This window comes from Octodon degus, unplaced genomic scaffold, assembly GCF_000260255.1.
Source record: "Octodon degus isolate 3935 unplaced genomic scaffold, OctDeg1.0 scaffold00015, whole genome shotgun sequence".
NCBI lineage: Eukaryota > Metazoa > Chordata > Mammalia > Rodentia > Octodontidae > Octodon > Octodon degus.
In genome coordinates, this window is record NW_004524591.1 from 8,720,910 (window position 1) to 8,743,914 (window position 23,005).

The 23,005-nt window shown below is 41.6% G+C and overlaps 1 protein-coding gene across 1 annotated transcript in view; it reads right to left on the reverse strand.

Annotated features, from left to right (window-relative positions):
- Positions 1-21,372: 21,372 nt before the first annotated feature.
- Positions 21,373-23,005, reverse strand: part of Twist1 (twist family bHLH transcription factor 1) — a 2,172-nt gene continuing 539 nt past the window's right edge. The window contains exons 2-3 of the mRNA XM_004626554.2: positions 22,553-23,001; positions 21,373-22,031 (exon numbers count right to left, since the gene is read on the reverse strand). Coding sequence (XP_004626611.1) covers positions 22,594-23,001 — 408 coding nt within the window. The 3' untranslated portion in view covers positions 21,373-22,031; positions 22,553-22,593. The remainder of the gene's footprint in view (positions 22,032-22,552; positions 23,002-23,005) is intronic.

Below are 23,005 nucleotides of genomic sequence, written 5' to 3' on the forward strand. Positions count from 1 at the left end.
GGGGGGGGGACCAACTATATTTTTCTGTCCCATATTAAAATCCAATCACTAAAATTAAATATTGAGGGAAAATCTTTAATCAACTTAATTTTAGAATTCATTATATCGCAGCTGGAAAGAAAGGCTTTCCACGATAAACACAGTATTAAATTCCTAAAGCATTAAAAATACCAGGTGAGACTGGGACTGTGGATTGATAGAAACTATATGACTGTGACTAAACGGTCCTATGTAAAGTATCATAAGGTTAAAAGCAAACAAGTCTGCCTGCTGGAGATTGGTAACAGAATCCCTCCCTAAAAATAGATCAATTGTTTAAATATGATTTAAACAATTCCTCTAGAAGATGAGGAGGGGCATGAAGGAGCAGGAATATTTAAAATATTAAAGAGTTCTTGAGGCTTGAGAGCAAGCCCAGCTCTCACCATGTGGGCATCAAGGCCCCAGCTGCCAAGTCGCCTGTGGGCATAAGGACATGTAACTGCGTTCCTGAATGTATACAAAAACAGGCTGCTTTCCTCCCCTCCCACCTCCCTGGAATGAGCAGTCAAAGATGCACCGTGTGAAAATAATCCGGCTGAGCTTGGAGGCCATATGCTGACGCTGAGAATCCCAAACGGGCTGACTCATGGGCCTTGTGAATTCTTTCTCCATTGTCTTGATTAACAGGGTTGGCTGAAGGCGCATTATGAGAAAACCAGATAAAAAAGGATGGATGCCTTTTTCTTTCCTTCCAGAACATACCACCCAGTGTTCAATTTCACAGGCTCTGTTTACAACAAATGATTATTTCCCTTTTTACAAACAGCAAGAGTAGTAGCCTTATGGCAATTTTTTTAAATCAGAATATGTAGACATTATAATTAGCTGTTGGTCCCACCCCATTAGGCTTGCCGTTTTGACTACAGACAATGTAGGGGGTGAGGTAGTGGTGTTTTCCACTGAGCAGATTCGAATGGTATTTCTGGTTTTGTCAATGGATGGCTGAAGAATTCTGGGTTCTCTGAAATCTATATCCTCACTTATAAAATAGAAATTATTAACTCAAATTATATAATTCAGTGGGTTAGTTTAATGATTAGAGATAACATATATTGCCTAATCCTGCACTCAAATTAAGCATATAGAATTTCAAACATTGTTTTACATTTATGAAAAGAACCTCAGTCAAAATGATGGAGGATGCATTTTTCTGTGTGTTCATTTACTTGTGCCATTTTTCGTTTCTATCACTTCTTGCACTTTCGAAATCCAAAAGGGGAGAGGGTAGCAGGGTACCAGGTTACTAAGCAATGTCTCTCAGTGGAAATGATGTGGGGTGGTATTGTTCAGTTCTTTTGCATTCATATTTCAGACTTTCCAAAAGTTGCGATGCTGGACCAGTGCAGCAGCAAATTCTTTAGAAGCTCCCACGTAGGCATCTGCTGCCTCTTTTTACACCCATCTGTTGGAGTTCAACAGTGTCCCCAAGTTTCCTCAATTAATTTGTCAGCGGGCAATCCCTCACTAGTAACCTTGTATTTGGGGTAAGTGAATGACACCCCAAGTCCTTTATTTTTTTCAGAAACAGTCATACTATTAAAAAATGATTGCAGGGGGGCCAGGGAGATGGCTCAGTAGAATAAGCGCTTGCCTGGCAAGCACAAGGGCCTGAGTTCAATCCCCAGTTCTGCAAAAACAAACAAACAAACAAACAAACAAACAAAATGATTGCAGGGCCGGCCAGATACCTCAGCGGACTAAAGTGCCTGCTTTGGCAGAGCACAGCTGCCCCAGTGTGCAGTGTTGGTCCCACCTCTGGGGTGCACTGAGTGGGCAATTGAGACTGGGCATGGTGGCACGCACCTGTAATCCCAGTGCTTGAGAGGCTGAAAACAGGTGAATCACTGCGAGTCCAATCTACGTGGTGAGACTCTGTATACTCTGTCCTAAATACAAGTAAATAAATAAACTAAATTAAATTAAAATTAAAAATAAAATGATTGTAAGGAGATAATGAGAATAGAACACTGTTCAAATATAGTTGGCAAAATATATCTCTATAAGACCCATTATTTCTAAAGATATCAATCATTGTTCCCTGTGATCCTCAAAACAGCTGGTTCAGAAAGTAGGCAGCTACTGTCCCCATAAAAAGGACATGAACGAAGGCGAAACGCATGGCAGTGAGTTGAACAAACTCAACATGCAAGTGTCTCCAGAGCACAAATCTCTCCCATCTAGTAGATCTTCTTGCATGAAAGCAGGTACATATTATGTTTCTGTGCATATATCTTTGACCCTTTTTGATAACTTGAGCATATTGGCAATTTAAAAAAAATCATCCACTTTTATTGAAATTATTGATCAATTGTGTATAAAGACTTTCTCTGGTTGTGTACCATATCCATAACCTCTAGGTCTGTAGAATATGGGATACAGGTGTGTTTTGTTAGGTCAGTGGGATTCAGGGCAATTAATGTTGTCTTTCTCCTGTCGCCTATTTAGCACAGAGCAAGACTGGTCTATTCGAGAATTTTCATGTGATCCTTGATTGCATTACAAAATATGATCAAAAGACTCCACCTCAATGGGCATGATTGTACTGCTTGCTAAACTCAATGGCAATTTATTTAAATATGATACTCCGCAGGAGAACTCCTTCAAAGAAAAAGCACAACAGGCAGTTTATCATTTCCATGCGAGGCATTTGGAGTTACTGCCTCTTGAAAGCATTGGGGAAAAGAAGGATCATGCTGGTGGAAGAGCTCAAATGTGATATGATCATGGCTGGGCTCTCCAAGCACAATGCTGGTTATAGCCCAGAGTTAACGGCCTGGTGGTCCCTTTCTAACACAAATCAGCCTTGCGAACAGCACAGCGGAAAGGGATGGGTGTGGGTGGTAAGGAAATTAGGAGCACAGATTCTAGGCAATAATGTATCTGAGATAATCGAGTGATGCAAGCACATTACTATTCAGTGTGTGGTACAGTGCTGCTAATTCACTAAAAAGCTTACTCAGACAAAAATAAATTAAAGCATGTGCAGGACTCGACTGTAAAAAATAAGAGCAATTAGCACTGTGGTATGTGCACATCTGCAATAATCCTGTTTGATGCATCTTCTATTAATTTACTTTATTGGAAGAAAAAAATCAAGTCAACAGAAGGAAATGCACAGTATTCGGCCACTACAAAGCATTTCCAAACACTGACAAAGTTTGCTATGTAAATGTGTCAATTTCCTTCTTTAAACCCAGAATAGGAAAAGCAAACTGGCTCTTTACTTGTAAAGCTATGAGTTTTAAACTGAAAGTTTAAGGTTTAGACGTGTGTCAATGACAACTTTTGATCATGTACTCTTTTCTCGCCTCAATAAACAGCTTTTAATGTTTACAAAGGAAAATTACGTTAAAAAGTAGATTTAATAATTGCATTACTTACATATAACAGAGACCAAATCAAATCTGTGATTTAGAATTTGTAGTGTGAAAAAAAAGAACATGTAATGTGAGAAATTACACTTATGTTCCAGAATCTGGAAATATTTTATTGTATAATCTTTACTCCACAATATGTGAAACATTTCTACACTGAAATATAAAGACAAGGTTTTAGATCTTAACTAGCCTCTAAATATTCAATCAGTAAAGAAAGCATTTCTAGAATGAAATTATTAGTCCTTTCCCAAGTATGAAAAATTAACTCCTAGTTTAATGGATTGTTAAATATTTATTTTAACATTATTTTCTGAGATTGCTAGTACATACAAGTGAACTGCTTGTTTTCAATAAGTGTAATTGTATATTCATAAAGGAATATTTCTTTAAAATGTCATCTAATGTATTTAATTTCTATAATCATTTTACTTTTAAACAGATGAGTCTTTAAAATAAAATTTTTTTATTGAGAAGGCAAACTTTATGTCAAAATCTAAAATTATTTTTCCTCTTAATTAAGGTTCAAGCAGTCTATGCTTTCTAACTTATGTCAGTTCTTTACCTTTCTGACTTTCAGTGTCTTATTTAATAACTGATGCATTTGGATATTACTACTTTTCTCATTCACATGCATATGCATATACTTAATTAACTAAATAATAACAAATAATATGACTACATAAAGTTATATGCTATTCGTGACTTATCACAGTTCATGTATTTTGACAAAGCTCCAATGAAACAGAAATACATTTTAAAGCATATAATGAATTTTATGTAATGATGCACTTTGAATAAATGATCCAAGACATATCTATAACTCAAGGACAATCAGGCCCAATGCAAGAAGATATTTAAAGTAAATTAAACTTAATTCAGATAATAACCGATGTGTTGAAAAAAATTCTTCAAAAATAAACCTCTTATAGTACAAATGTTTTTACTAAAAATTAAAGTATGCTTTCTGAACTAAATAATAAATATTAAAAATAGAAACAATTGGCAAATATCATGTCTTGAGGAAAGGTCTTGTGTAATTTTAATAAATATAATAGCAAACAAGATTAGATGCTTTTTATCAATAAAAATGTGCTTTTCTGACTGTCTGAATTTTAGTTTCTGTATGAATATACATAAGATAATGTTTAAATCCAACACTTAAAAATGTATCTTCTAGAATCATTGAACTTTTGCCTTTTATGTTGGTTATATACCCAGAGATTTTATTTTCTGAGCCCAAATCTGAGTGGACAACTTTGATAGGATTAAAAGCATCATTTCTACCATCTACCAGATGGCATACTGTATCAATAAATATTAGTTTTAAATACTCAGGTGAGAATATCATTTTATCAAGCCTAGATCACTGAACACATCTGTGCCATAAATTAAAAACTGTGTTGCCATGTTACAATTCTCATTATTTTAAATTTTTATCTATGCATGAAGGGTACATAAGAATTGGTGTTTCTAAGAAATATTAATTTTTTTGCTAAGTAAACATGAACTCTAGTGCCTCCAATGAACTGCACTAACCATCGGTGCCCCCTACTACATTGCTCTGCCAATACAGTGCTTGCTTTTGTTTTGTTTCATTTTAAGTTTTATGAATCTGTGAGCTGGGTGCTACCTGTCATTCTCCAGAGGTCTTTAAAGTCATAGGACACAGAGCCAGATCAGAACTTCTGCATTAATTCTCAATTTCCTGGCTTTTTGAAGGCTTCGACAAATCCATGTTTCTTTAACGCTGTGTGTGTGTGTGTGTGTGTGTGTGTGTGTGTGTGTGTGTGGTTTAATATTTCTAAAAGCAGTAAATTATTTCCAGCATATGTAAAAAAGACAAATTTCTCTGTGGTTAGTGACCACAAAACGAAACAAGAAACAGAAATGCTTTAGAACATGGATCTTAAGAAGGAGTTTCACATTTAAATGGTTACTTTGATATCATATGTGAAAATAGAAGTTTCAATGAATAATCATGAATTACTACTTTAAACAAGACTTCTGTCCAATATACATTTTTGTATTTACCATTTCTATAAGTGTATATAAACATGCATATAGTCTCTCATGCACATATAACATAGCTGTCAGCTGTTGAATAAGATCGATATTTATGAGCAAAGATATCTTATGAGTGACTGAAGATAGGCAATCTTTGACTGAAGCAATTAATAGCAACTACTTTCTTTTAACAAGAAAATACCAAAGTAAAACTATTATAAAGTATTTTTAATAGTAGAGAGATAGATGATATTGTGTTATGAATATTTTACATTTGTTCTCAATTCTGAAGTATTTATGTTTTATCTAGAGCCACTTGAGGTTCAGAAAGATTTTGTATTTTTAAAATAATGCTTCACTTTACCATGTTTAAATTATAATTTTAGAAAAGACAACATTTTGGTTGATTTAAACTTGTCATCTGAGAAATAATTCCTAACAATTCAATTTAAAACAGTATTTTACATTATATTTTATTGATGCATCATGAGAGATATTAGATCACAGAATGGCAGAATGACAGTGCTAGTGGCATAATTCAACCCATTTCCCAAGTATAGAAAACCTGATACCAGATAAATTGAGTTCACTGGCTAAACAACACAGTTAGTGAATGGCAGAGCTAACCTACTCTTCTTTTCTTTATACCTTTAATCAACTCAACTGCACATCTGAAACTGAACTTTCATTTAAGGCAAAATGAATAGCATAAGAGGACAAATTTAAAAGGCAGTATTAGTGGTTTAATTACTGTATATAAAAACATAAAAGCAGAAACGCAGACTACTAATAAAGCAAGACACATTCTTCAGCATCTTTCATTGTTTCATGTTGCTAAATCTTTAGCTCACTCGCTCTTACCTCATGTTAGAGAAAGCACAAAACAATAATGATTCCCTGGAGTAGAGAGGCTACTAAGGCCAAAATGCAGTACAGATTGTAGATTCTCAAATTCAGGCAAAATAAGATAATCAAGTTTTTAAAAAATCTTTCCCATTATTACTCCTGCTTGTTTATGCATATTTCTTCTGAAGCAGATCAAAACTAAGCTGAGAATTTAGTACACACAGATAAGGAACATGGCACACGTCACTAAGAGATTCTATTTCTGATATAAAAGTAATATGATATGTGGAGCAGCTTTTGCTAAACTTTCTAAATCATAAAGGTTGGACTGGAGAATTTCTGAGTCTAGAAAATTAGGAAGACACACACATGGAATTTTTTTTAATAATCATAAATTAAATGAACTCATGACAGTTTCAGTACGTATAATGCTAAAAGTGTCCCAGAGCCTTTTTCTGCTTATGTGTAATAATCCTTGACCATAGAAGATAGGCTCCAATATAAAAGCTTAAACTGAAAATAAAGGAAAAGAAAACGAAAACAAATGCTTTTGTTTAATACACTGTTGTGTTTTCAATGTAGAACGACTCTCAGATGAAAATTAGTTTCCTTTATTTCCTTCACTGTTAAACAATTTACATATTCCTTCTATTTGCTAGTCTGGCTGGAATAAAGGACTGAGGTTCTTTTACATCTAAATGCCAAGCTGGGATCCCTGGCCCCAACTTCACTATGACTTGTTAAATTAAGTGTAAATTGTGACGTGGCATCCCAAGAGGATATTAAAAGACAAATGTTAAGTGGAGCAACACAGAGTTGTCAAGCACTAGTTATTAGTAAATCATGCAACGATGCCAAGGAGCAATATTCCCAACTTCAGAGATCTTCAACACAGTAGCTATAATGTTGAATCAAAAGACTAAGTCTGGAAATATGAAGTAAAACAAAATTCTAGAAAAGAATAAGATAGTCATAAGTATCATACAAATTTAAAATGTTTTTTAATTCTAATGTGTGGAAAAATTAATTAAGAATATTATATATATACATATATAACATTTTAAATCATTCCTTTGCTCTTTAGCTTAGATCCACACACACTTTCTTCTTTAAAAGGAATCAGACTGAAAAATCCACACTTCCACTACATTGAAGCAATACTCTTTCTAGACTGAGGCTCATTTGGACACAGCTCTTTATTTTCAACCTTTGCGCAGCTCTTGTCTTTTCGCCATTGCACTGGCATCTTTGCCTTCTCTACACAAGGATGCATTTTTGTAAGAGGTTTTCATCGTGAAAGAAGCACCAGATGGGAAACCAGGGAGAGGGCCTGCGGACAGGCTGGTACTTGGGCTTCTGTGCCTACCAATAACAAAGACTCTACTGTGTGCCCTCAGGTGAGTCATTTAACCCTGCTGTGTCACAACTGCTCCACCTGTAGATTCAGTAATCACCTTTGCCACCCATCTTCCTCCCAGGGTTGTTTTAGCAATGTCATAAGTGGTCATTTTTTTGATTCATTCAAGAAGCATCCAATGCCCTTGGACCTTTGAATACACATACCCAAGTGCAGCTTGGATCTAAAACTACATCCAACAGCAATATTTCCTTACTGAATGGGACAAAGGGCAGCCAACTGAAGAATGCCAGACCCAAACGACATCTTGAAGGCCTTTGAGATTCTCAGATGAAAGGCTTTATATAAAAATAAAATGTTGTGATTACCTAGGCAAAGAAAAATGCATGCATTTTCTGTCAGCATTCAAGAGCCAAATATAGTGGTACTTTCTGCTCCCCTTTGATATTTCATTTGGTACTTTCTGCTCCCTTTGATATTTCATTTGCATTTAGCTTGATGACATTATAGATAAATCCTCTCTATGGTGCTATTGGACCGGCATTCCACTGCAGTATGGGGAAAATGACAAAATGAGAGAGAAAAGTCTTTGAAAGAAAGTGAAAATAAATGTAATAGCCAAAAGCCAAATAATAGTCAAAGCCTATTTAAAGTCTATTGAAGAGCAGCAGTCGGGGTATCAAATGCGCATACTCTCACCCTCTGCGGTGAGCCCACTATGCGGACCACCTGACTTAAATTACACAGGCTCCCCGCACCCAGGCAGGCGTGGGTGGGAAGCAGGAGGTGGATGAGGGTGGAGAAGCTGCTTTCTTCATTCATACTAATCACATCACAGTAAAAATCTTTTTTGAATGCTTCTTTTCAATTCACAATCAATTACATTTCAGCCTCTAAACCACCATTCTTGGCTCTGGAATAACGTGTGCATGGAGCCAGTAAACAAGTAACTGGAAGTGTCAGCTCTGGGGCTGATACTGAGTGACGTGTACCATGTAGTGATCAATGATTATACTCTTTGGGGGGTGTGGAGTAACATCTAGCTATGTGCAGCACAGGAATATATGGAAATGAATCTCTAACTTGCTAGATGAGGAGAAGGGTGGGCTCTTCTTGTCTCCATAGCTGCCCCAGTCTGTGTGGGGAGTCTATTTGGAGCTTTCATAGAAACTAAGTGGCTTCTTAAAATGCACAGAGAACAAGCTGGCCAATATTTTTATTAGATTTAACAATTATTGCTTTTGGGGTGCCAACACTGCCACATATTGTTACCAGGATGTTCCCTGAGCAAGGGCACTTGGTCCGTGGAGCAAAGGGACCTTAAACAAGCCCTGTTCTGAGGCTCAGGCTGCAAAAGAAAAGGGATCCTTTCATTTATTCACAAAAAACAAAGGGCAGTGAGGGGTTTCGAAGCTATTTTTACCTCTAATATACTTAAGGCAGAATAAATCCCTGAATCACGATGTTTTAATAAATGTTTTCTGAACATCTCTTGTGCTTACTTGGGCTTTCATTCCCAATATAAATTTTAGTGCTGTCATTGTTCAGTTTTTTTAAGTGTTGATTTTGGCTACCTGTGCTTAGTTTCTCAGTTAGTGTAAAGGTGATATTTGTTCCAATTAATACCAATGCTATGTGCCTACTAACAAGGTACGGGGATTATATCAGCCACTGCAGTCACCTGTGTACTAAAAGCAGTCTCACAAGTGACTGTTAACCTATAGGACCTTGGGTACAGATGGAGGAACAGAATGAAATTGCAAATGTCAGGTATGATGTCCTTGGTCTCACTTCTATTTCTTGGGTTCTGAAGTTTGTTCTCAGAACGCTAGTGTAGATGAATTTCTTTCCACTTCTCGCACAGGTAGTAAGTCCCTAATTTCCCCGCAGCACCCCACTCTGTCAAAGGAACATTGGCACAAACTTGCTACTTAACGAACCTCTCAGACACAAGTAGCAAAATGTTCTCAGTGAAACCAGGTTTGTGTAGTAAGAGGATTCTCCTTCAGTCTCATGGGCTCCACTCTGTGATCTCTGCATAGCTTAGACCTTAGGTAGACCTCCAAGAAAAGTTTGTTGACTGAATAATCATTCATTTGTTTAACTGAAAACAGTGTCACAGTGGCCACCCACACAGCCTGTCACTTGGAAAAGAATGTTTGGGGAAGAATGCACATTTCGAAATCACTTCTGCTCATCTAGATGATTTTTTAACTCTATGTACAGGCAGATAAAGGAAGAAATCATTCTATAGAAGAAAGGAGACTTGCCTGTTGTACATTTGAACAAGCTGACACACAATGCCCAGGTTATTTTTCTGAACTATGCTACCTGGAATGTGATTGCACGTTATTCTTTCTATCAGTAACTCATGAAAAGCCACCAGGACAGCGCGCCAGATGTGGGAAACAGCACCACAGGTCACAGAGCGAAAGGGCCTTTGGGAGCGTTTGCCTACAGTAAGAAAAACACTTAGGATCGCTGTCCTTTGGTTGGGCTTCATCCCATAATCACTCCATGGGGCAAACTGCACTCCTGGTTATTCAGCCCAATCAACAAGTTTTGCATGTGTTACTTATCCTTCCTTTCCCACCATTCTTGAATTCATAAGAGTGTTTTAAGTGATAATTATCTTTGTAAAAGGCAAAAATAATAGTTGCAGGGTATTTGGCCAAGCAAGGCTCTATAGCAGGAATTGTAAAAATTAAAATAAAATTAAAAAGTACATTAAAATGTGTAATTTTTAAAACTTCAAAAAAGACACTCACTTTCAGTGTTAGGATTTGAAAAGAGGTAACAGTGAAGTAGTGATACTTATTTCCTGACATACATCACTGAGCAGGTTTTAACTAGCAGGTTCAGTACCATTTATTAAAAGATATTTTTTCTTATTGTCTGATGTCTTATCTAAAAGTTTGCAATAAAATTGAGCCAGAGAGAATAGGTGCTTAATAGCTCTGCTACCTATGCCAATTCTTGAGTATATTATCTGGCTTAAAAATCTAAGATCCATACTTCCAAATCATGGAAAGAGCACCTGACTAGGTCAAATTAGCCTTTAGCTGGTCTCTTGGGCTAAAGTCTGAAATCAAACACAATGGGCTGCCAAGTCCTTCCTGTAAACTAAATGACTGAATTAAACAAATGTAAGTATTATGAGAAATAGAGACTCTATTCCAGGGGCTGAGAGCCTACTGATAATAGAGCAGAGAGAGTGTGTAAATGCCCGTCATACGGATGGGAGCCAGTTGTTTGGGAAGGAAGATAACTAGGTATTCGAATCAGTTTTGAAGGCATTGTGAAGAGAACAGGGAAACTGGAAATAATAATGAAGCAATCAAACCAATTCTCTGGCTTTTTCAGAGAAGTCTTCCAAAGCAGCAGGTAGTCTGAGACTAACCTGCAGTTCGACAGTTAGACTTTGAATGCCAAGTTTAAAAAGATCAAGTCTTCTGGAAGTTGTACATGAAATGCTGGCACTTGTAAGTAGAAGAAGTAGCTTTCAAAAGACTCTTCTAATATTTTGGAGATTTTTCCAAATCACACATCATCAGTCTTGCTCATCACAGTCAACTTCAAAAATAACACCAGTATCATTTTGCAGTATCTTTACATCTCATAGCCTGGCAAAATTATAGGTTGGGAAGAATATTTGGATGAAGCATTTCGGAAGGCAATTTGTGTTAGCTGCCAATGAAAGTGGCCACAGTAGCATATCCATCCACCCAATTTCACACTGCAACACTATTTGTTATTATAGATAACACAATTTTCTACAGAAGACAAACATCAAATGCACAGGCATTCAACACTAATTTCTCCTTATGCAGAATATAGGTGACCCCTTTGGGCACCAACCTGTCTTTCATGCAAGCTTTAGAAATCCTGTCAGGAAGAATAAAATTTTCTGTGGCTTGTGGAACCCTTTGAGGGGATAAGGTCTTGACCAGCAAATACGAAAGCATATTGTATGGTTTCCTCTCAATATCAATACTTAATATCACATTTTGGAGCTTGTAAGTGCTCCCATATGTTTCAGAAATAATTAAATTTTTATTGACATTTTGGCCTGCCTCCTAAAGATGAATATCCTTCAGCTGTTAAACATTTGATAGGTTTGAAGTTAGCAAAGCTTTTTATTCAATATTTTTATGCTCTTAAATATATACATATAGAAAAGACAAGAGGTGACCCGAGTCTTTTGATGTAGTGATCAAAATGGGGGAGGGGAGAGGTAGTGACTTTCGAAAGCTCTCAGGCTGTTCTTAGAGGGAGAGAATGATCCTATGCTTTTTGTCATATGATTAAGCTTATCAAATCAGGATCGGTTCTACATAAAACAATAAACTCTGATCTGATTTTTTGTATAATGTTCTGAAGGATGAGTATACCTAGAGCATTGGAAAATAAGTTTGTTCAGACAATTGATCTACTCTGTCACCTTGGATTTTTTTTTTTCCAACTGAGAATGCAAATCACTAAACCTCGGGTTACTTCCAAGGTACAGGCTCACCAAAATATCCTGAGGTAGATGCTGTTCCCCACACATCACAGAGTCCCAGGCTTGTAGGATGCCAAGCAATAACCAGAATATCACTCAGGGCTCAACTCTGGGCAGACGTTTACTAGCAGTGCCCTGGCCTCAGTTCTGCTAACCGCTGGCCTCCTAGCCTGAGCAGCTGGATGCTCCCTTCATTCGCCTTTTCTTCGAGCAAAAAGAATCCCCACCCCATGCTACCCAAATGGGTTACATTACGAAGGAGAAGAAATGTCTGGAAAACCTCGTTCCCTTTGGGAAAAGCGTCTGCTGGAGGCTACTGTGGATCGGGCCCACCTTTAGCTTCAGGTTACAAACGCCTCCAGAGCGTCCTCACAGCTCGGCCGGCCCTAGGGGTCCCCTAACTTCGCGTTAGCGTCCGCCCTGTCTGACCTGCCCCCTGCCGCGGCGCACATTTCAGCTTTTCAGCTTCACGGTGGAGCTCTAAGTAATTGAGTAGGGAGGGTTATTTTTCCTGGCCTCGCCTCACTGTCCTGTGCTTGGAAGGAGCTATCGGAAAGACACTGCCTCCTTCCCCGGAAGCCTGGGCAGCTTCTGAACGCTGCCTGTGCCTGCGCCCCGCGGGAACCGGGAGCGAGATCCACTCCGCGGCCAGAGGTTAAGGCTGGAGGCTGGAACCATACGGGATCCCAGTGGAGGGTTTATTCCTGCCTCGCTTCACGCGGGGTTCGGGGGATCAAACCACTCTAGCCAAACCACCAACTGGAGCAGGTGGTTGACTGCACAAAATAAACCTACTGGAAGAGCCTGAATCTGCAGGAGGATAACTCGGTTTCCCTCCGCAGCTTTGTCATCCTAAAGCACATCCCTCCCTCCTCCTTAACAAGCAGGCGGGGAAGGTAGGCTGCTCCGGAAGGAGACCGTGTGCACTGTCAGTTTACAATAACAGGCAGGCACGTTCAGACGCGGGTTCTCATCCACACGGCTATTGGAAGCAGGTTTCCCTCGTCCCTTCCAGGAAGGTAAGAGCTTTGGCATCTGGAAGTGTCAGAAATGAGCCTTTTGCCATAAATCATTCTGAAAAGCATTCAAATCAGACAAGCGTCTAGAGACCCCCTAGACTCTCCACCCCTCAAATCCTAGATCAAAGAGCAGTTCCTAGAACCATAAACACCTATTATATGCAAAATCCTACTTATCTGCGGGATGCTAACACCAAGCAGAAGAGAAAGGGTAAGAAGGGGCGTTTGTCAATGAACCAATCCTCCACCCCTTGCCGGCGGCACAGACCCACAAACTTTCTTAGCATCGTCAAAGGTCTTTTAGAGACGGAGGGTTCCGCGCTCCCCAAGCTGCCCAGAGCGCGACGCTGCGTCTGAGCACAGCTGCCCGAGCACTCGGCTGGAGCCTGGACGCTCTCTTTCGTCAGTGTCTGCAGCCAGAGGAAGCAGGTGCGGCCGAGTCCCAGGCCTGTGAAGAGGAAGGCAGGAACGAGAACCCACTGGGTCCTACGCAAAGGACCGCAGTCAAGCCTTGGACATTTCAGCTGGGCCGTTGTGCGGAGGGCACAACGCGGTCGCCCGAGCGCGGAAAACCCGGAACCGAGCGCGCCGCCCAGCCCACAGCGCTCCACTGGCCCGGACCTTCCCGCCGCATCGAGCCGGCACCGCGCACCTGACAAACCTGGGGGCCTCTGGGGAAAAGAGCGGGAGCTGGACCCGATCATTAAGAGGGGACCCCGAGGCCAGTCCTCCGATTTAGACCGAGCAGCCCTCTCGTCTCGGCAAGGCAAACACGCCTGTTCTTTCTCTGCTGTTTTCCTGGTCAACCCAGAGTCCGCCGTACTGCGTTGCAGGCTTCCGATCCCGGGCCGGGCGGGTGTTTCGGGTCCCAGGAGGACACCCGGGAGAGAGGGTCGGGATGGGGGCGGGTAGACTAGGGATAGCGTCCCCCAACTCTCCCTGTTGCGCGCTGCGCGGCCCCGAGAAAGGGGGGGGGGCGGGAACCGCGCTGGGGCCGCGGACGCCAGGGTCAGATTGTTGGACACGTGTCCTTTACTCCTTACAATCCGTTCCTTACGGGTGATTTATGAACCGACCTCTTTGATCGGGGACGGTTTTATCTATCCAGCGCTACAGATGACGGATGCGGCAGCTAAAATGCCTGTTCCCTGCCGCCCAGCCCCCTCCTACACGCTGTGGGTTTTTCTCGGCGATCTCCACCCCCTGCCCCTACGCTCCCCTCCCCTGCCCCCAACCCCGTTTGCTATCTAGGTTGCAATCCCTCCGGGTGGTTTAAATCAACAAAAAGTGCTGGGCAGGGTCAATAGGGAGCCAAAGCTGCCAGAGTTCCGTAAGCCTTCTGCCCGGAGTGCTGGAGTTCTCAGAATCCTCCCACTTGGGACCCGGAGAACTGGCTCCCCAGGTGCGGGCGCCCGGCCTAGTAAGGGGGAAGCCGAGGCCACTCGGCCAAATCCCGCAGGCCTGGCGCCCTACAGGGAAGGCGGGCAGGGAGCCGGGATGCCAGGGCAGCCTCAGCCCGCGGCTCATCAGAACGACCATTATAGTTTAACTGGGGAGACGCCGCCGCAGCAGCAGGAAAGGGGGAGAGGGTGGGGATCACATTACGAATCCTCCTAGTGCCTAATAGGTAAAGGAAAAGCGGAATCTCTGAAGTGGTTATTAATAGATTGAGTGTGTGTGTGTGTGTGTGTGTGTGCGCGCGCGCGCGTTTGCATGTGTGTGTGTGTGTTAGTAGTATTTCATTAAAACCATATCCTGGAACAAAGAATTGTCCTTTCATGTTTCTTAGCTTTGCCATTACTCTGACAGGACCTCTAAAAACAGGGTTTTCCAAATCAAAGGATCCCTGGAGTTGCCCGCCCCCTCCTTACCTCCCCTACTCCTTCCACCAAACTGCTGTTGGTATCATTATCCCTGTACAGATTCTCCCTTATACTCTTGATTTAGCCAGGGGACATTTAATAGCTGACTGGATTAAACATTGCAGACTTCAGCCTGGGCTATTTGAAAATCCGGGTCGTGGACTGCGCCTAACATCAGAGGAGGAAAACTGATCTATGAGATGTGTTTTAAGTTTCACGCAGTCAGGCCAGGAGAGAAGAAAGAGGAAGCAGAAGGATTCTCCGCTCCGGGTCTCTTTTACGCCTTACAAAGTTATAAGTTTTAAAGGGTGTGTGTTGATGAGGGTTAGCAAGAGAAGTCAGGAGTGGAATGAGGTGAGAGACAACCTTTGCAAGAGGCTAAAAGAAATTTCCTTCTGTCATAAGGTGAAAGCTGGATTTATGAGAGCATTTTAAAGAATTCTGTTCTGAAAGACAGGCGTCTGCCCCAGGGATGAAGCGCTGACTCCCTTAGGAGCACATCTCCAGACCTTTCTGAAGGACTCAGTGTCTTAGCTGAATTGAGAGACATCCCTGATGCAAGTTCAAATTCATCAACAGCCACAATACTTGGACTGATGCTATTTTTCAGAAGCAAATAAAAAAAAAGAAAAGAAAAGAAAGACTCGTGCTCAGTATCATACATAGAATATGGAGATTTAGAAGTCCCTAAAGTAAGCTTTAACTTGGTATGTTGGCATTCAATACAACTCCTTGAGGGCAGGCAACTTCACAGGGGGAGGACCTGACCACGGGTCCAGCATCTAGGATGCTTTGGGGGTGATCACCAGATGACACACACCCAAAGGTAATAAATCAAGGATAGTATGCCTGGATGATTACTGAAATTAAATGTCATGGAGAAAAAGGACCTGTCTGTTTATCTGTTCCGGGGCATTTAAAAAATATTGACAACCTTTAAAGCTAATGTGACACTCAAAGTGAATTCCACTTCCGACCATGCCTGTAGGAAATTCTAAGATGATATACCCTGACATAAAATTGGATTTAATATTATGGAAGAAAAACACCCTTTTACCTTTTGTTTAAAGTAGAGAGCTATGGATGACTGTAGATTACCATAAACCAGATGAAACATCAAGGTTATAGAGATTTGGAGATAATGTCACATTTGAAAGAATAGCCACAGTACAATTCATTCAATACATTGTCTGAACATATGGGTGACAATACTTCAGACCTCATTGTGTGCAGAAACCCAGGCCTACATCACATATTAATAGTCACAATAACCTTTATGAACAACTTCCTTAAATACAGAGAAAGAAATTGGGGCTCTTTCTCTACAACTGGGCAACTGCTAATTCGTTTTAACTTTGTTTGTAAGCTGAGCTTCCTTCTCCGTGGTGGGGTGTCTCTTCTGTGTACAAGTCATTTTTAAAGATTCTTTTCAATCAAACCAGTCACATATCTTGGTAAAAAGCCATTCCCTGTGGGCTCAGGAGGGCTGGTTCCCGCCCCAGGAGGGGGGAATCCCCCACTCATCTTTCAGCCCATCTAAGCGCCTTGGAGGTTTAGGGTCTGTCAGGCCTGGCATTCCTCCAGTCTTCTTATCACTCTCTACCCCTTCAAAAAGGCAATTGATTAGTTTCAGCTTTTCCAAACCGAGATCCGATACGTTTCTCAGGATCAAAAGTCTTCCAGAAGCACAAGAGGCGAGGCCTGGGGGATGGGGAATGTGGAGAAGAATAAATGCTAGGGCAGAGGACAAAATAAGCCCCGATGCCCCAATCCTCATGTCCCACAGCCCCAGAGTCCAGCAGGATGCAGGCACAGGATTAGGGATGAAATAGTGATTTCACCTGGAAGATTCACTTAATCTAAGAAAGTGCCTTCACTCTCTAGAAGCAAGTACTTAAAGGAGTAAAGAGCAAGGAGGCTGATGATTTATGCCTGGATTTCCCTCCAAGCATTTGCCTTTCTTGTATTTACAGGCGTGGCTCCCTCTGCAAGTTATCCAGCTGTTCTATTCACGTGACATTTCAACAAAACTTTAACATCTGGGCAAGATAAACTTCCTTCAGGTACCTGCCTAACTTTTCACTTGTCATACTTGTGTCACCAGGCGCACCCTTCTCCCCTCCTGCCCACCTCCGCATTAACTTTTGTGGAGCTCTTGGCTTAGTCCAAACTACTCCAACATCACCCTCCTCCCATTGCCACGCTGTGCCTGGGCCACTTTCTTTAGTAGATCCCTGAAGTATCCGTCCTCTGGTTTGATGGTGCAGGTAAACGAGGGTAGTATGGGACACCCTAGAAAAAAGCAGTATTTGGATCCAGGCTCCAGCTCAAAACAAAACCAAAGCTGCCGAACAATCAACACTCAGACTCACATTTGCTTCGCAGTCTGTATATTCCTCAGTGGAATGAAGGAGAGCAACTGATTTTGATGGCTGTCTTTTCACTGAGGTTTCCCTCTGTCTGGTCGATGTTTAAATTGTATGTTTTACAGAAATTTAATTTCACTGACTCGCAATCTCCCTTCCCCCCAAAGACCGCCTTCTGGAATGAATGCTTTTAAAATTGTTTTTTTCTCTTCCAAATCTGGAGTTTCGTTCCTCTGGCTTCAGCCTAGGGGGAACGCAGAAGCAGAAGGACACATTCACAAACTTAGGGGAGAAAAAGAAAGAAGGAAAAGAAAATAGTTCGCGTAAACAAGAAAAAAGGCCCTTGGAGGCCCTCATCTAAAGCAAACCCCAAACGATCTTGTTGCAAGGAGTCCACGAAATCCTGGCTGTAATTGCGTGTTGTCTTTGAGGTTTTCTGCCCATGTGCTGTTCACCATGGTTACTGTGACTGATACAAGAAGATGAATATTTATTATGATCCCATCCCAACCTTTCCCCAAGGGTTATCTCGCTGGCCTTTGTAATGGGAGAGAATATAAAGCTAGAACGTTTGAGCCAGTGATTTTAACCTGCCCCACCTTCCAGTGACCTGCCACAGACTCCTTCGCACTTTATAGACATCTGGGAATTCCATACATGCCTTACACTCCAATTACACACCTTCTTCAAAGGACACGTGCTTTGATTCGCTAAGATCATTAAGTGGCTCACAGTTCTGGGGTCTGGGGACAAACCCAAGGAAAGGAGGGTGTATGCCATGCCTTGTTGACTAGGTCTATCTTTTGCTGTTGAGTAAATAAAGAAAATTAGTCATCCTTATGTTTGCATTTTCCAGGGCTCAATTTACAGAGAAAAGCCAGTAGTTTTCTGAGAAACAGTCTCGTGGCCAGCTTTGAGATAATAGGAAGAAGTCCATTTCTCTTTCCATTTTGCGTTCCTTCCACTTTCGCTGGAGCAGGGGGTGGGGCAGTCTTTATGACACATAAGCAGAAAATTCTGCAAAAGTGGCCCCTGGGGATCCCTTTGCCGACCCGTTTGTCGTTCACGCGGGGCCTGTCTCTGGAAATTTGAGGTTGGGCCTTAGCCTGAGTTCGCTGCTGCTGCTGCTCCCCTTGCTACCGCTGACACTTGGCGCCACGGCCTCCAAACAACGCCCAGAGCCCACGGGAGCGGGTCCACTCCATTTGAAGGGGCTAACGGCCCAAGCCGCCCTCTCCACAGTACGGGTAGGCCCGCCACCCACGCAGGAGATCCTGGGCCGGGCCTCTCTCCCGAGCCCACCGCAGGTGAGACCCTCACTCCCCACCAAGTTCTGTTTGGGTTTCCGTGGCGTTTGTTCTCCACAGGTTTGTTTGTTTTTCTTCAAATTACAGATGCAGGGAAAACCGCCTGACATCATGAGAGCGGGACAAATGCTCACTTTGAAGGATTCCTGGGCAGGACTTCAAGTGAAATCATATGCCTGAGAAGAACTTGATACCGGTCTAGAGAAAATAACTAGTTTTGACTTTGCCAAACCATGGAATGTGCAAAATGCTCTACTTTTTTGCAAGAGGCCAAGTGTCCTTTAAAAAGCTCCATTATGAATATGAGCCCGGAGAGCGAAGGGACAAGAAGCTGGTGCCTTTGTTCAATATGGGGAAAAACTACACAAGGTGTGTGAGTTTCTGCTACTTAACCTTATGCTATTAGTAGTCTGCTCTACTTTGGAAAGGGTACCTGCTACTGTGCATGCATGCCTGCCTATCTCTGTACATGCTCTGTGTGGATATGCACGAAAAGGGGAGATATATGAAAAGAAAAACCTACTGCTTCCTTATGACTGAAGGTTATCAATCAGATAAGAACAAAAATAATGATTTGTACAGTAAAGGAAATATCTTATTCACCATTTTAGAATTCATCCAAGACTACTGGATACAATACGCTCTCCTAGCAAATGCATTCTGGTTGAAAGGGGAAGACCTGAGTCCAGCCACCTAACTACACGCAAAGATTTATCCTCTCAGCGATAGAGCAGGTATTGATGACTCTTTTAAACAAATACAGGTAGCAAAAATAAGCCAAAAAGAAGTAAAATGAGAAGAAATAATGAAGTAGATGGCACATGTGGCTTGATTTGTATTCTAAAACCTGTTGAGCATTTTGTATCCTATACAGAATTTGCAAGGTAAAAGTTGTGTTTGAGTAGTTAATATTTTCCACTATGAAGTTTCCTCAAAGTAAAACTATCCACCACTTCTTGTTCATTCCTTTATTTCTGTGAAAACCTAGAGGAAAATATTTCCTAGTATTTTGTATTTAGAACTACTCAATATAAAAGTGACACTTGCTTTTCTTCAGTTTCCTTTTATGAAAAAAAAAAAATGGAAAAAGTAAAGCATTAAGGAAAAAGGAATATGGAAGACTACCTTGCTTTGAAACAGCTAGTTTTTACATCCAGAGTTAAGATAGTGTTTACCTTCTCAGGAACGATTTGGTCAGCTCCATTCAGATGTAGTTCAAAAAAAAAAAAAAAATCTGAAATACCAAATAGTCAGACCAACTAGTGAACAAGAAGATTCGCCGCACAATTAAGAAAATGGAGGTGTCTGGACGATACACACAAAAAAGATTACCATTGTGATGCGTTTCCTTACCCCTTTAGGTACTGTGGCACTGTACATTTCCACCTTCTACACACACACACACACACACACACACACACACACACACACACCCCACAAATGCATCCACACACAATCACCTTCGCTGTTCATTATCTGGTAAAAGACAATCCAGAAGTATTTCTCCAGGCCTTCACTAATATTGCAAGGAAATGTTAAAGGCTCTTTACTGTAAAACATGGTTGAAACTATTCACAATAATAAATGTATAACACTGTCATGCCAGCACTGTTGTGTGGTCCGTGGAGAAGAAAATAAAATCCTTCAGGCAGTAACATAACCTCCACCTGAGCTAAGCAAACATAGCCTGTCTGGATATATATTGTACTTGACATGGTCACTACTGACTTAGACACTCAAATAATGGGCTAATTTGAAAAAGTCCCTAATCACACTTCAATTCAGTCAAACGAATATAAAAAATAATTAAGTTTGATAACAACCACTATCTTTAATACTTATAAATGCTGTATTCTTGGTTCAGAAACCATCAGAACGGATTAATAATCAAGCACCATTTGTACTTCTGTTTTACTTCATCAAACTGTGTCTTCAGGAAAACAGTATGTATAATTTTGGATAAAATCTGTTTACTAAAGAGTCCATTAGAAGCTGAATAGCTGTAGCATTTAGAATAGTAACTCTTCTAACAGTTACCAAGGATACTGGACGATTCAGGTTCTTTATTCCACAGCAATGCATTCTTCATGTAGAAATAGGAGCATGCTTCTCAGCTAATATCAAGAATATTTTCTTCACTACACATGACACTGGATGTCATAGTCATGAAAGCATTAAATAAATTAGAATTTTTTTCCTACTGAATTTAACATTATTTTCCATACATTTGTAGTCATTATGTGTAGAAATAATTTTGATTACCACATTATCTTGTCTCTGAAATGAACCTATTTAAGAATTCTCACAAAGAACAGAGTGAAGGGCAAAAATATATAGGAACAAGAAGAAACCGTACAGGGTTTGAACTGATTATTTGAATATTTTACAGCTACTTTTTCAAATTATAAAGAAGAGAACTGAATAGCAAATTCGATAAAAGTTTTCTGCTAGGGAACGTGATAAGGGTTGTAGGACATGCTATTAAGTCCCGCTGAACACCAAAATGGAATAATAATAAAGCTGTCCTTTTAAATAACATGCCTGTGCCTGTCAGTAGCTGGTTTATTTGAGTTTGTCCCTGCTTTGTTTATATTAGTGCCCCCTCCCTCCCGGGTGCCTTTAGCGTTAAACAAGCAGGTATTGACCACCAATTTAATCCTGAGCTTTAAAAATATAGACCAAACTCTAAGGTTCTTAAAATTTTCAATCATATTTATTTATTGCAGAAAAATAATATACAAAGGTATTTACAAAACAATCATAAAAATATGAATGCATTTAGACACCGGATCTATTTGCATTTTACCATGGGTCATCAATAAATAAATAGAGCGTTGTTTTTTGTATTTTAAGTTTCTTTTTTTTCCCTCAGAGGAAGAACAAAAGAGGAATTAACTGACTATGATTTTGCAGGCCAGTTTGATCCCATTATCTTTATTTTTAAAGTTGTTCTTAAAATTCCTCTGGTTAGTACCATTTTAAAATGGAGAAAAATCCATAACGATGCCTTTCCTTTCATTGGCTGATTGGCACGACCTCTTGAGAATGCAAGCGTGAAAAAATAAAAATATTCTTCGTCAAAAAAAAAGAACATAAAGGAACACAAACAACTGTTCAGACTTCTATCAGAATGTAGAGGTGTGAGGATGGTGCCGCTGCCCGTTTGGAAATCACTGTCCAGGGGCCTGTCTCGCTCTCTTTTAAAAGAGCGCCCCACGCCCTGGTTCTTTGTATTTGGGTTCTGCTCTTCTAATTTCCAAGAAAATCTTTGGCATATATATTTATTTTTAGTTATCCAGCTCCAGAGTCTCTAGACTGTCCATTTTCTCCTTCTCTGGAAACAATGACATCTGCAAAAACCCAGACAGGGGAAAGTTGGTTACTGTTTAGGTCTCTGTGGCTGTTTGCTAAGACTAAGTGAGCCCTGTTATCACCGCCGCCGAGAAATTACGCGGAACAACCTGGAAGGATTTCAGCCTGAGGGCAAGAGGAAGTGGGTGGGCGGAAAGGAGGAGGTGGAATTTGGAAACATTTGTTTTAAGAAGAACGAACTGTTAAAGCCCAAAGAAAAAGAGGCCCTGGCGACACCGTCCTTCCCCTTGACCCTGGAGTCCTTCCCAGTCCTCCCTCCTGTCACGCACACCCTAACAAGGGCGCATCCCCCGGAGACCTCGCTCCCTCGAGGGGACCGAAAGGCTCCGGGAGACGGTGGCAGTACGCGGCAGCGGCGCCAGATTGGGCGACTGGGTTGGAAGAAAGTGGGGATGAGGCGCGTAGCCAGGTGGCCCAGACACCGCGCCCAGTCCATCCGTCCGTCCGTCCGTCCGCCCGTCCCTCCGCCACCTGAGCGACGCGTAGGCGCGGTCCTTACCTAGGTCTCTGGCCCTGCCGTGGGGTGGGGAGCTCCGCCTGCTAGTGCGACGCGGACATGGACCAGGCCCCCTCCATCCTCCAGACCGAGAAGGCGTAGCTGAGCCGCTCGTGGGCCACATAGCTGCAGCTTGCCATCTTGGAGTCCAGCTCGTCGCTCTGGAGGACCTGATAGAGGAAGTCGATGTACCTGGCCGCCAGCTTGAGGGTCTGGATCTTGCTCAGCTTGTCCGAGGGCAGCGTGGGGATGATCTTCCGCAGAGCAGCAAAAGCCTCGTTCAGCGACTGCGTGCGCTGGCGCTCCCGCACGTTGGCCATGACCCGCTGTGTCTGCAGCTCCTCGTACGACTGCGGGCTCCCGCCGCCGCTGCTGCTGCCGCCGCCACCCGCGCCGCCGCCGCCACCCGCAGACTTCTTGCCGCGCTTGCCCTGCGCCGGGCTGCCCGGCTCCTCG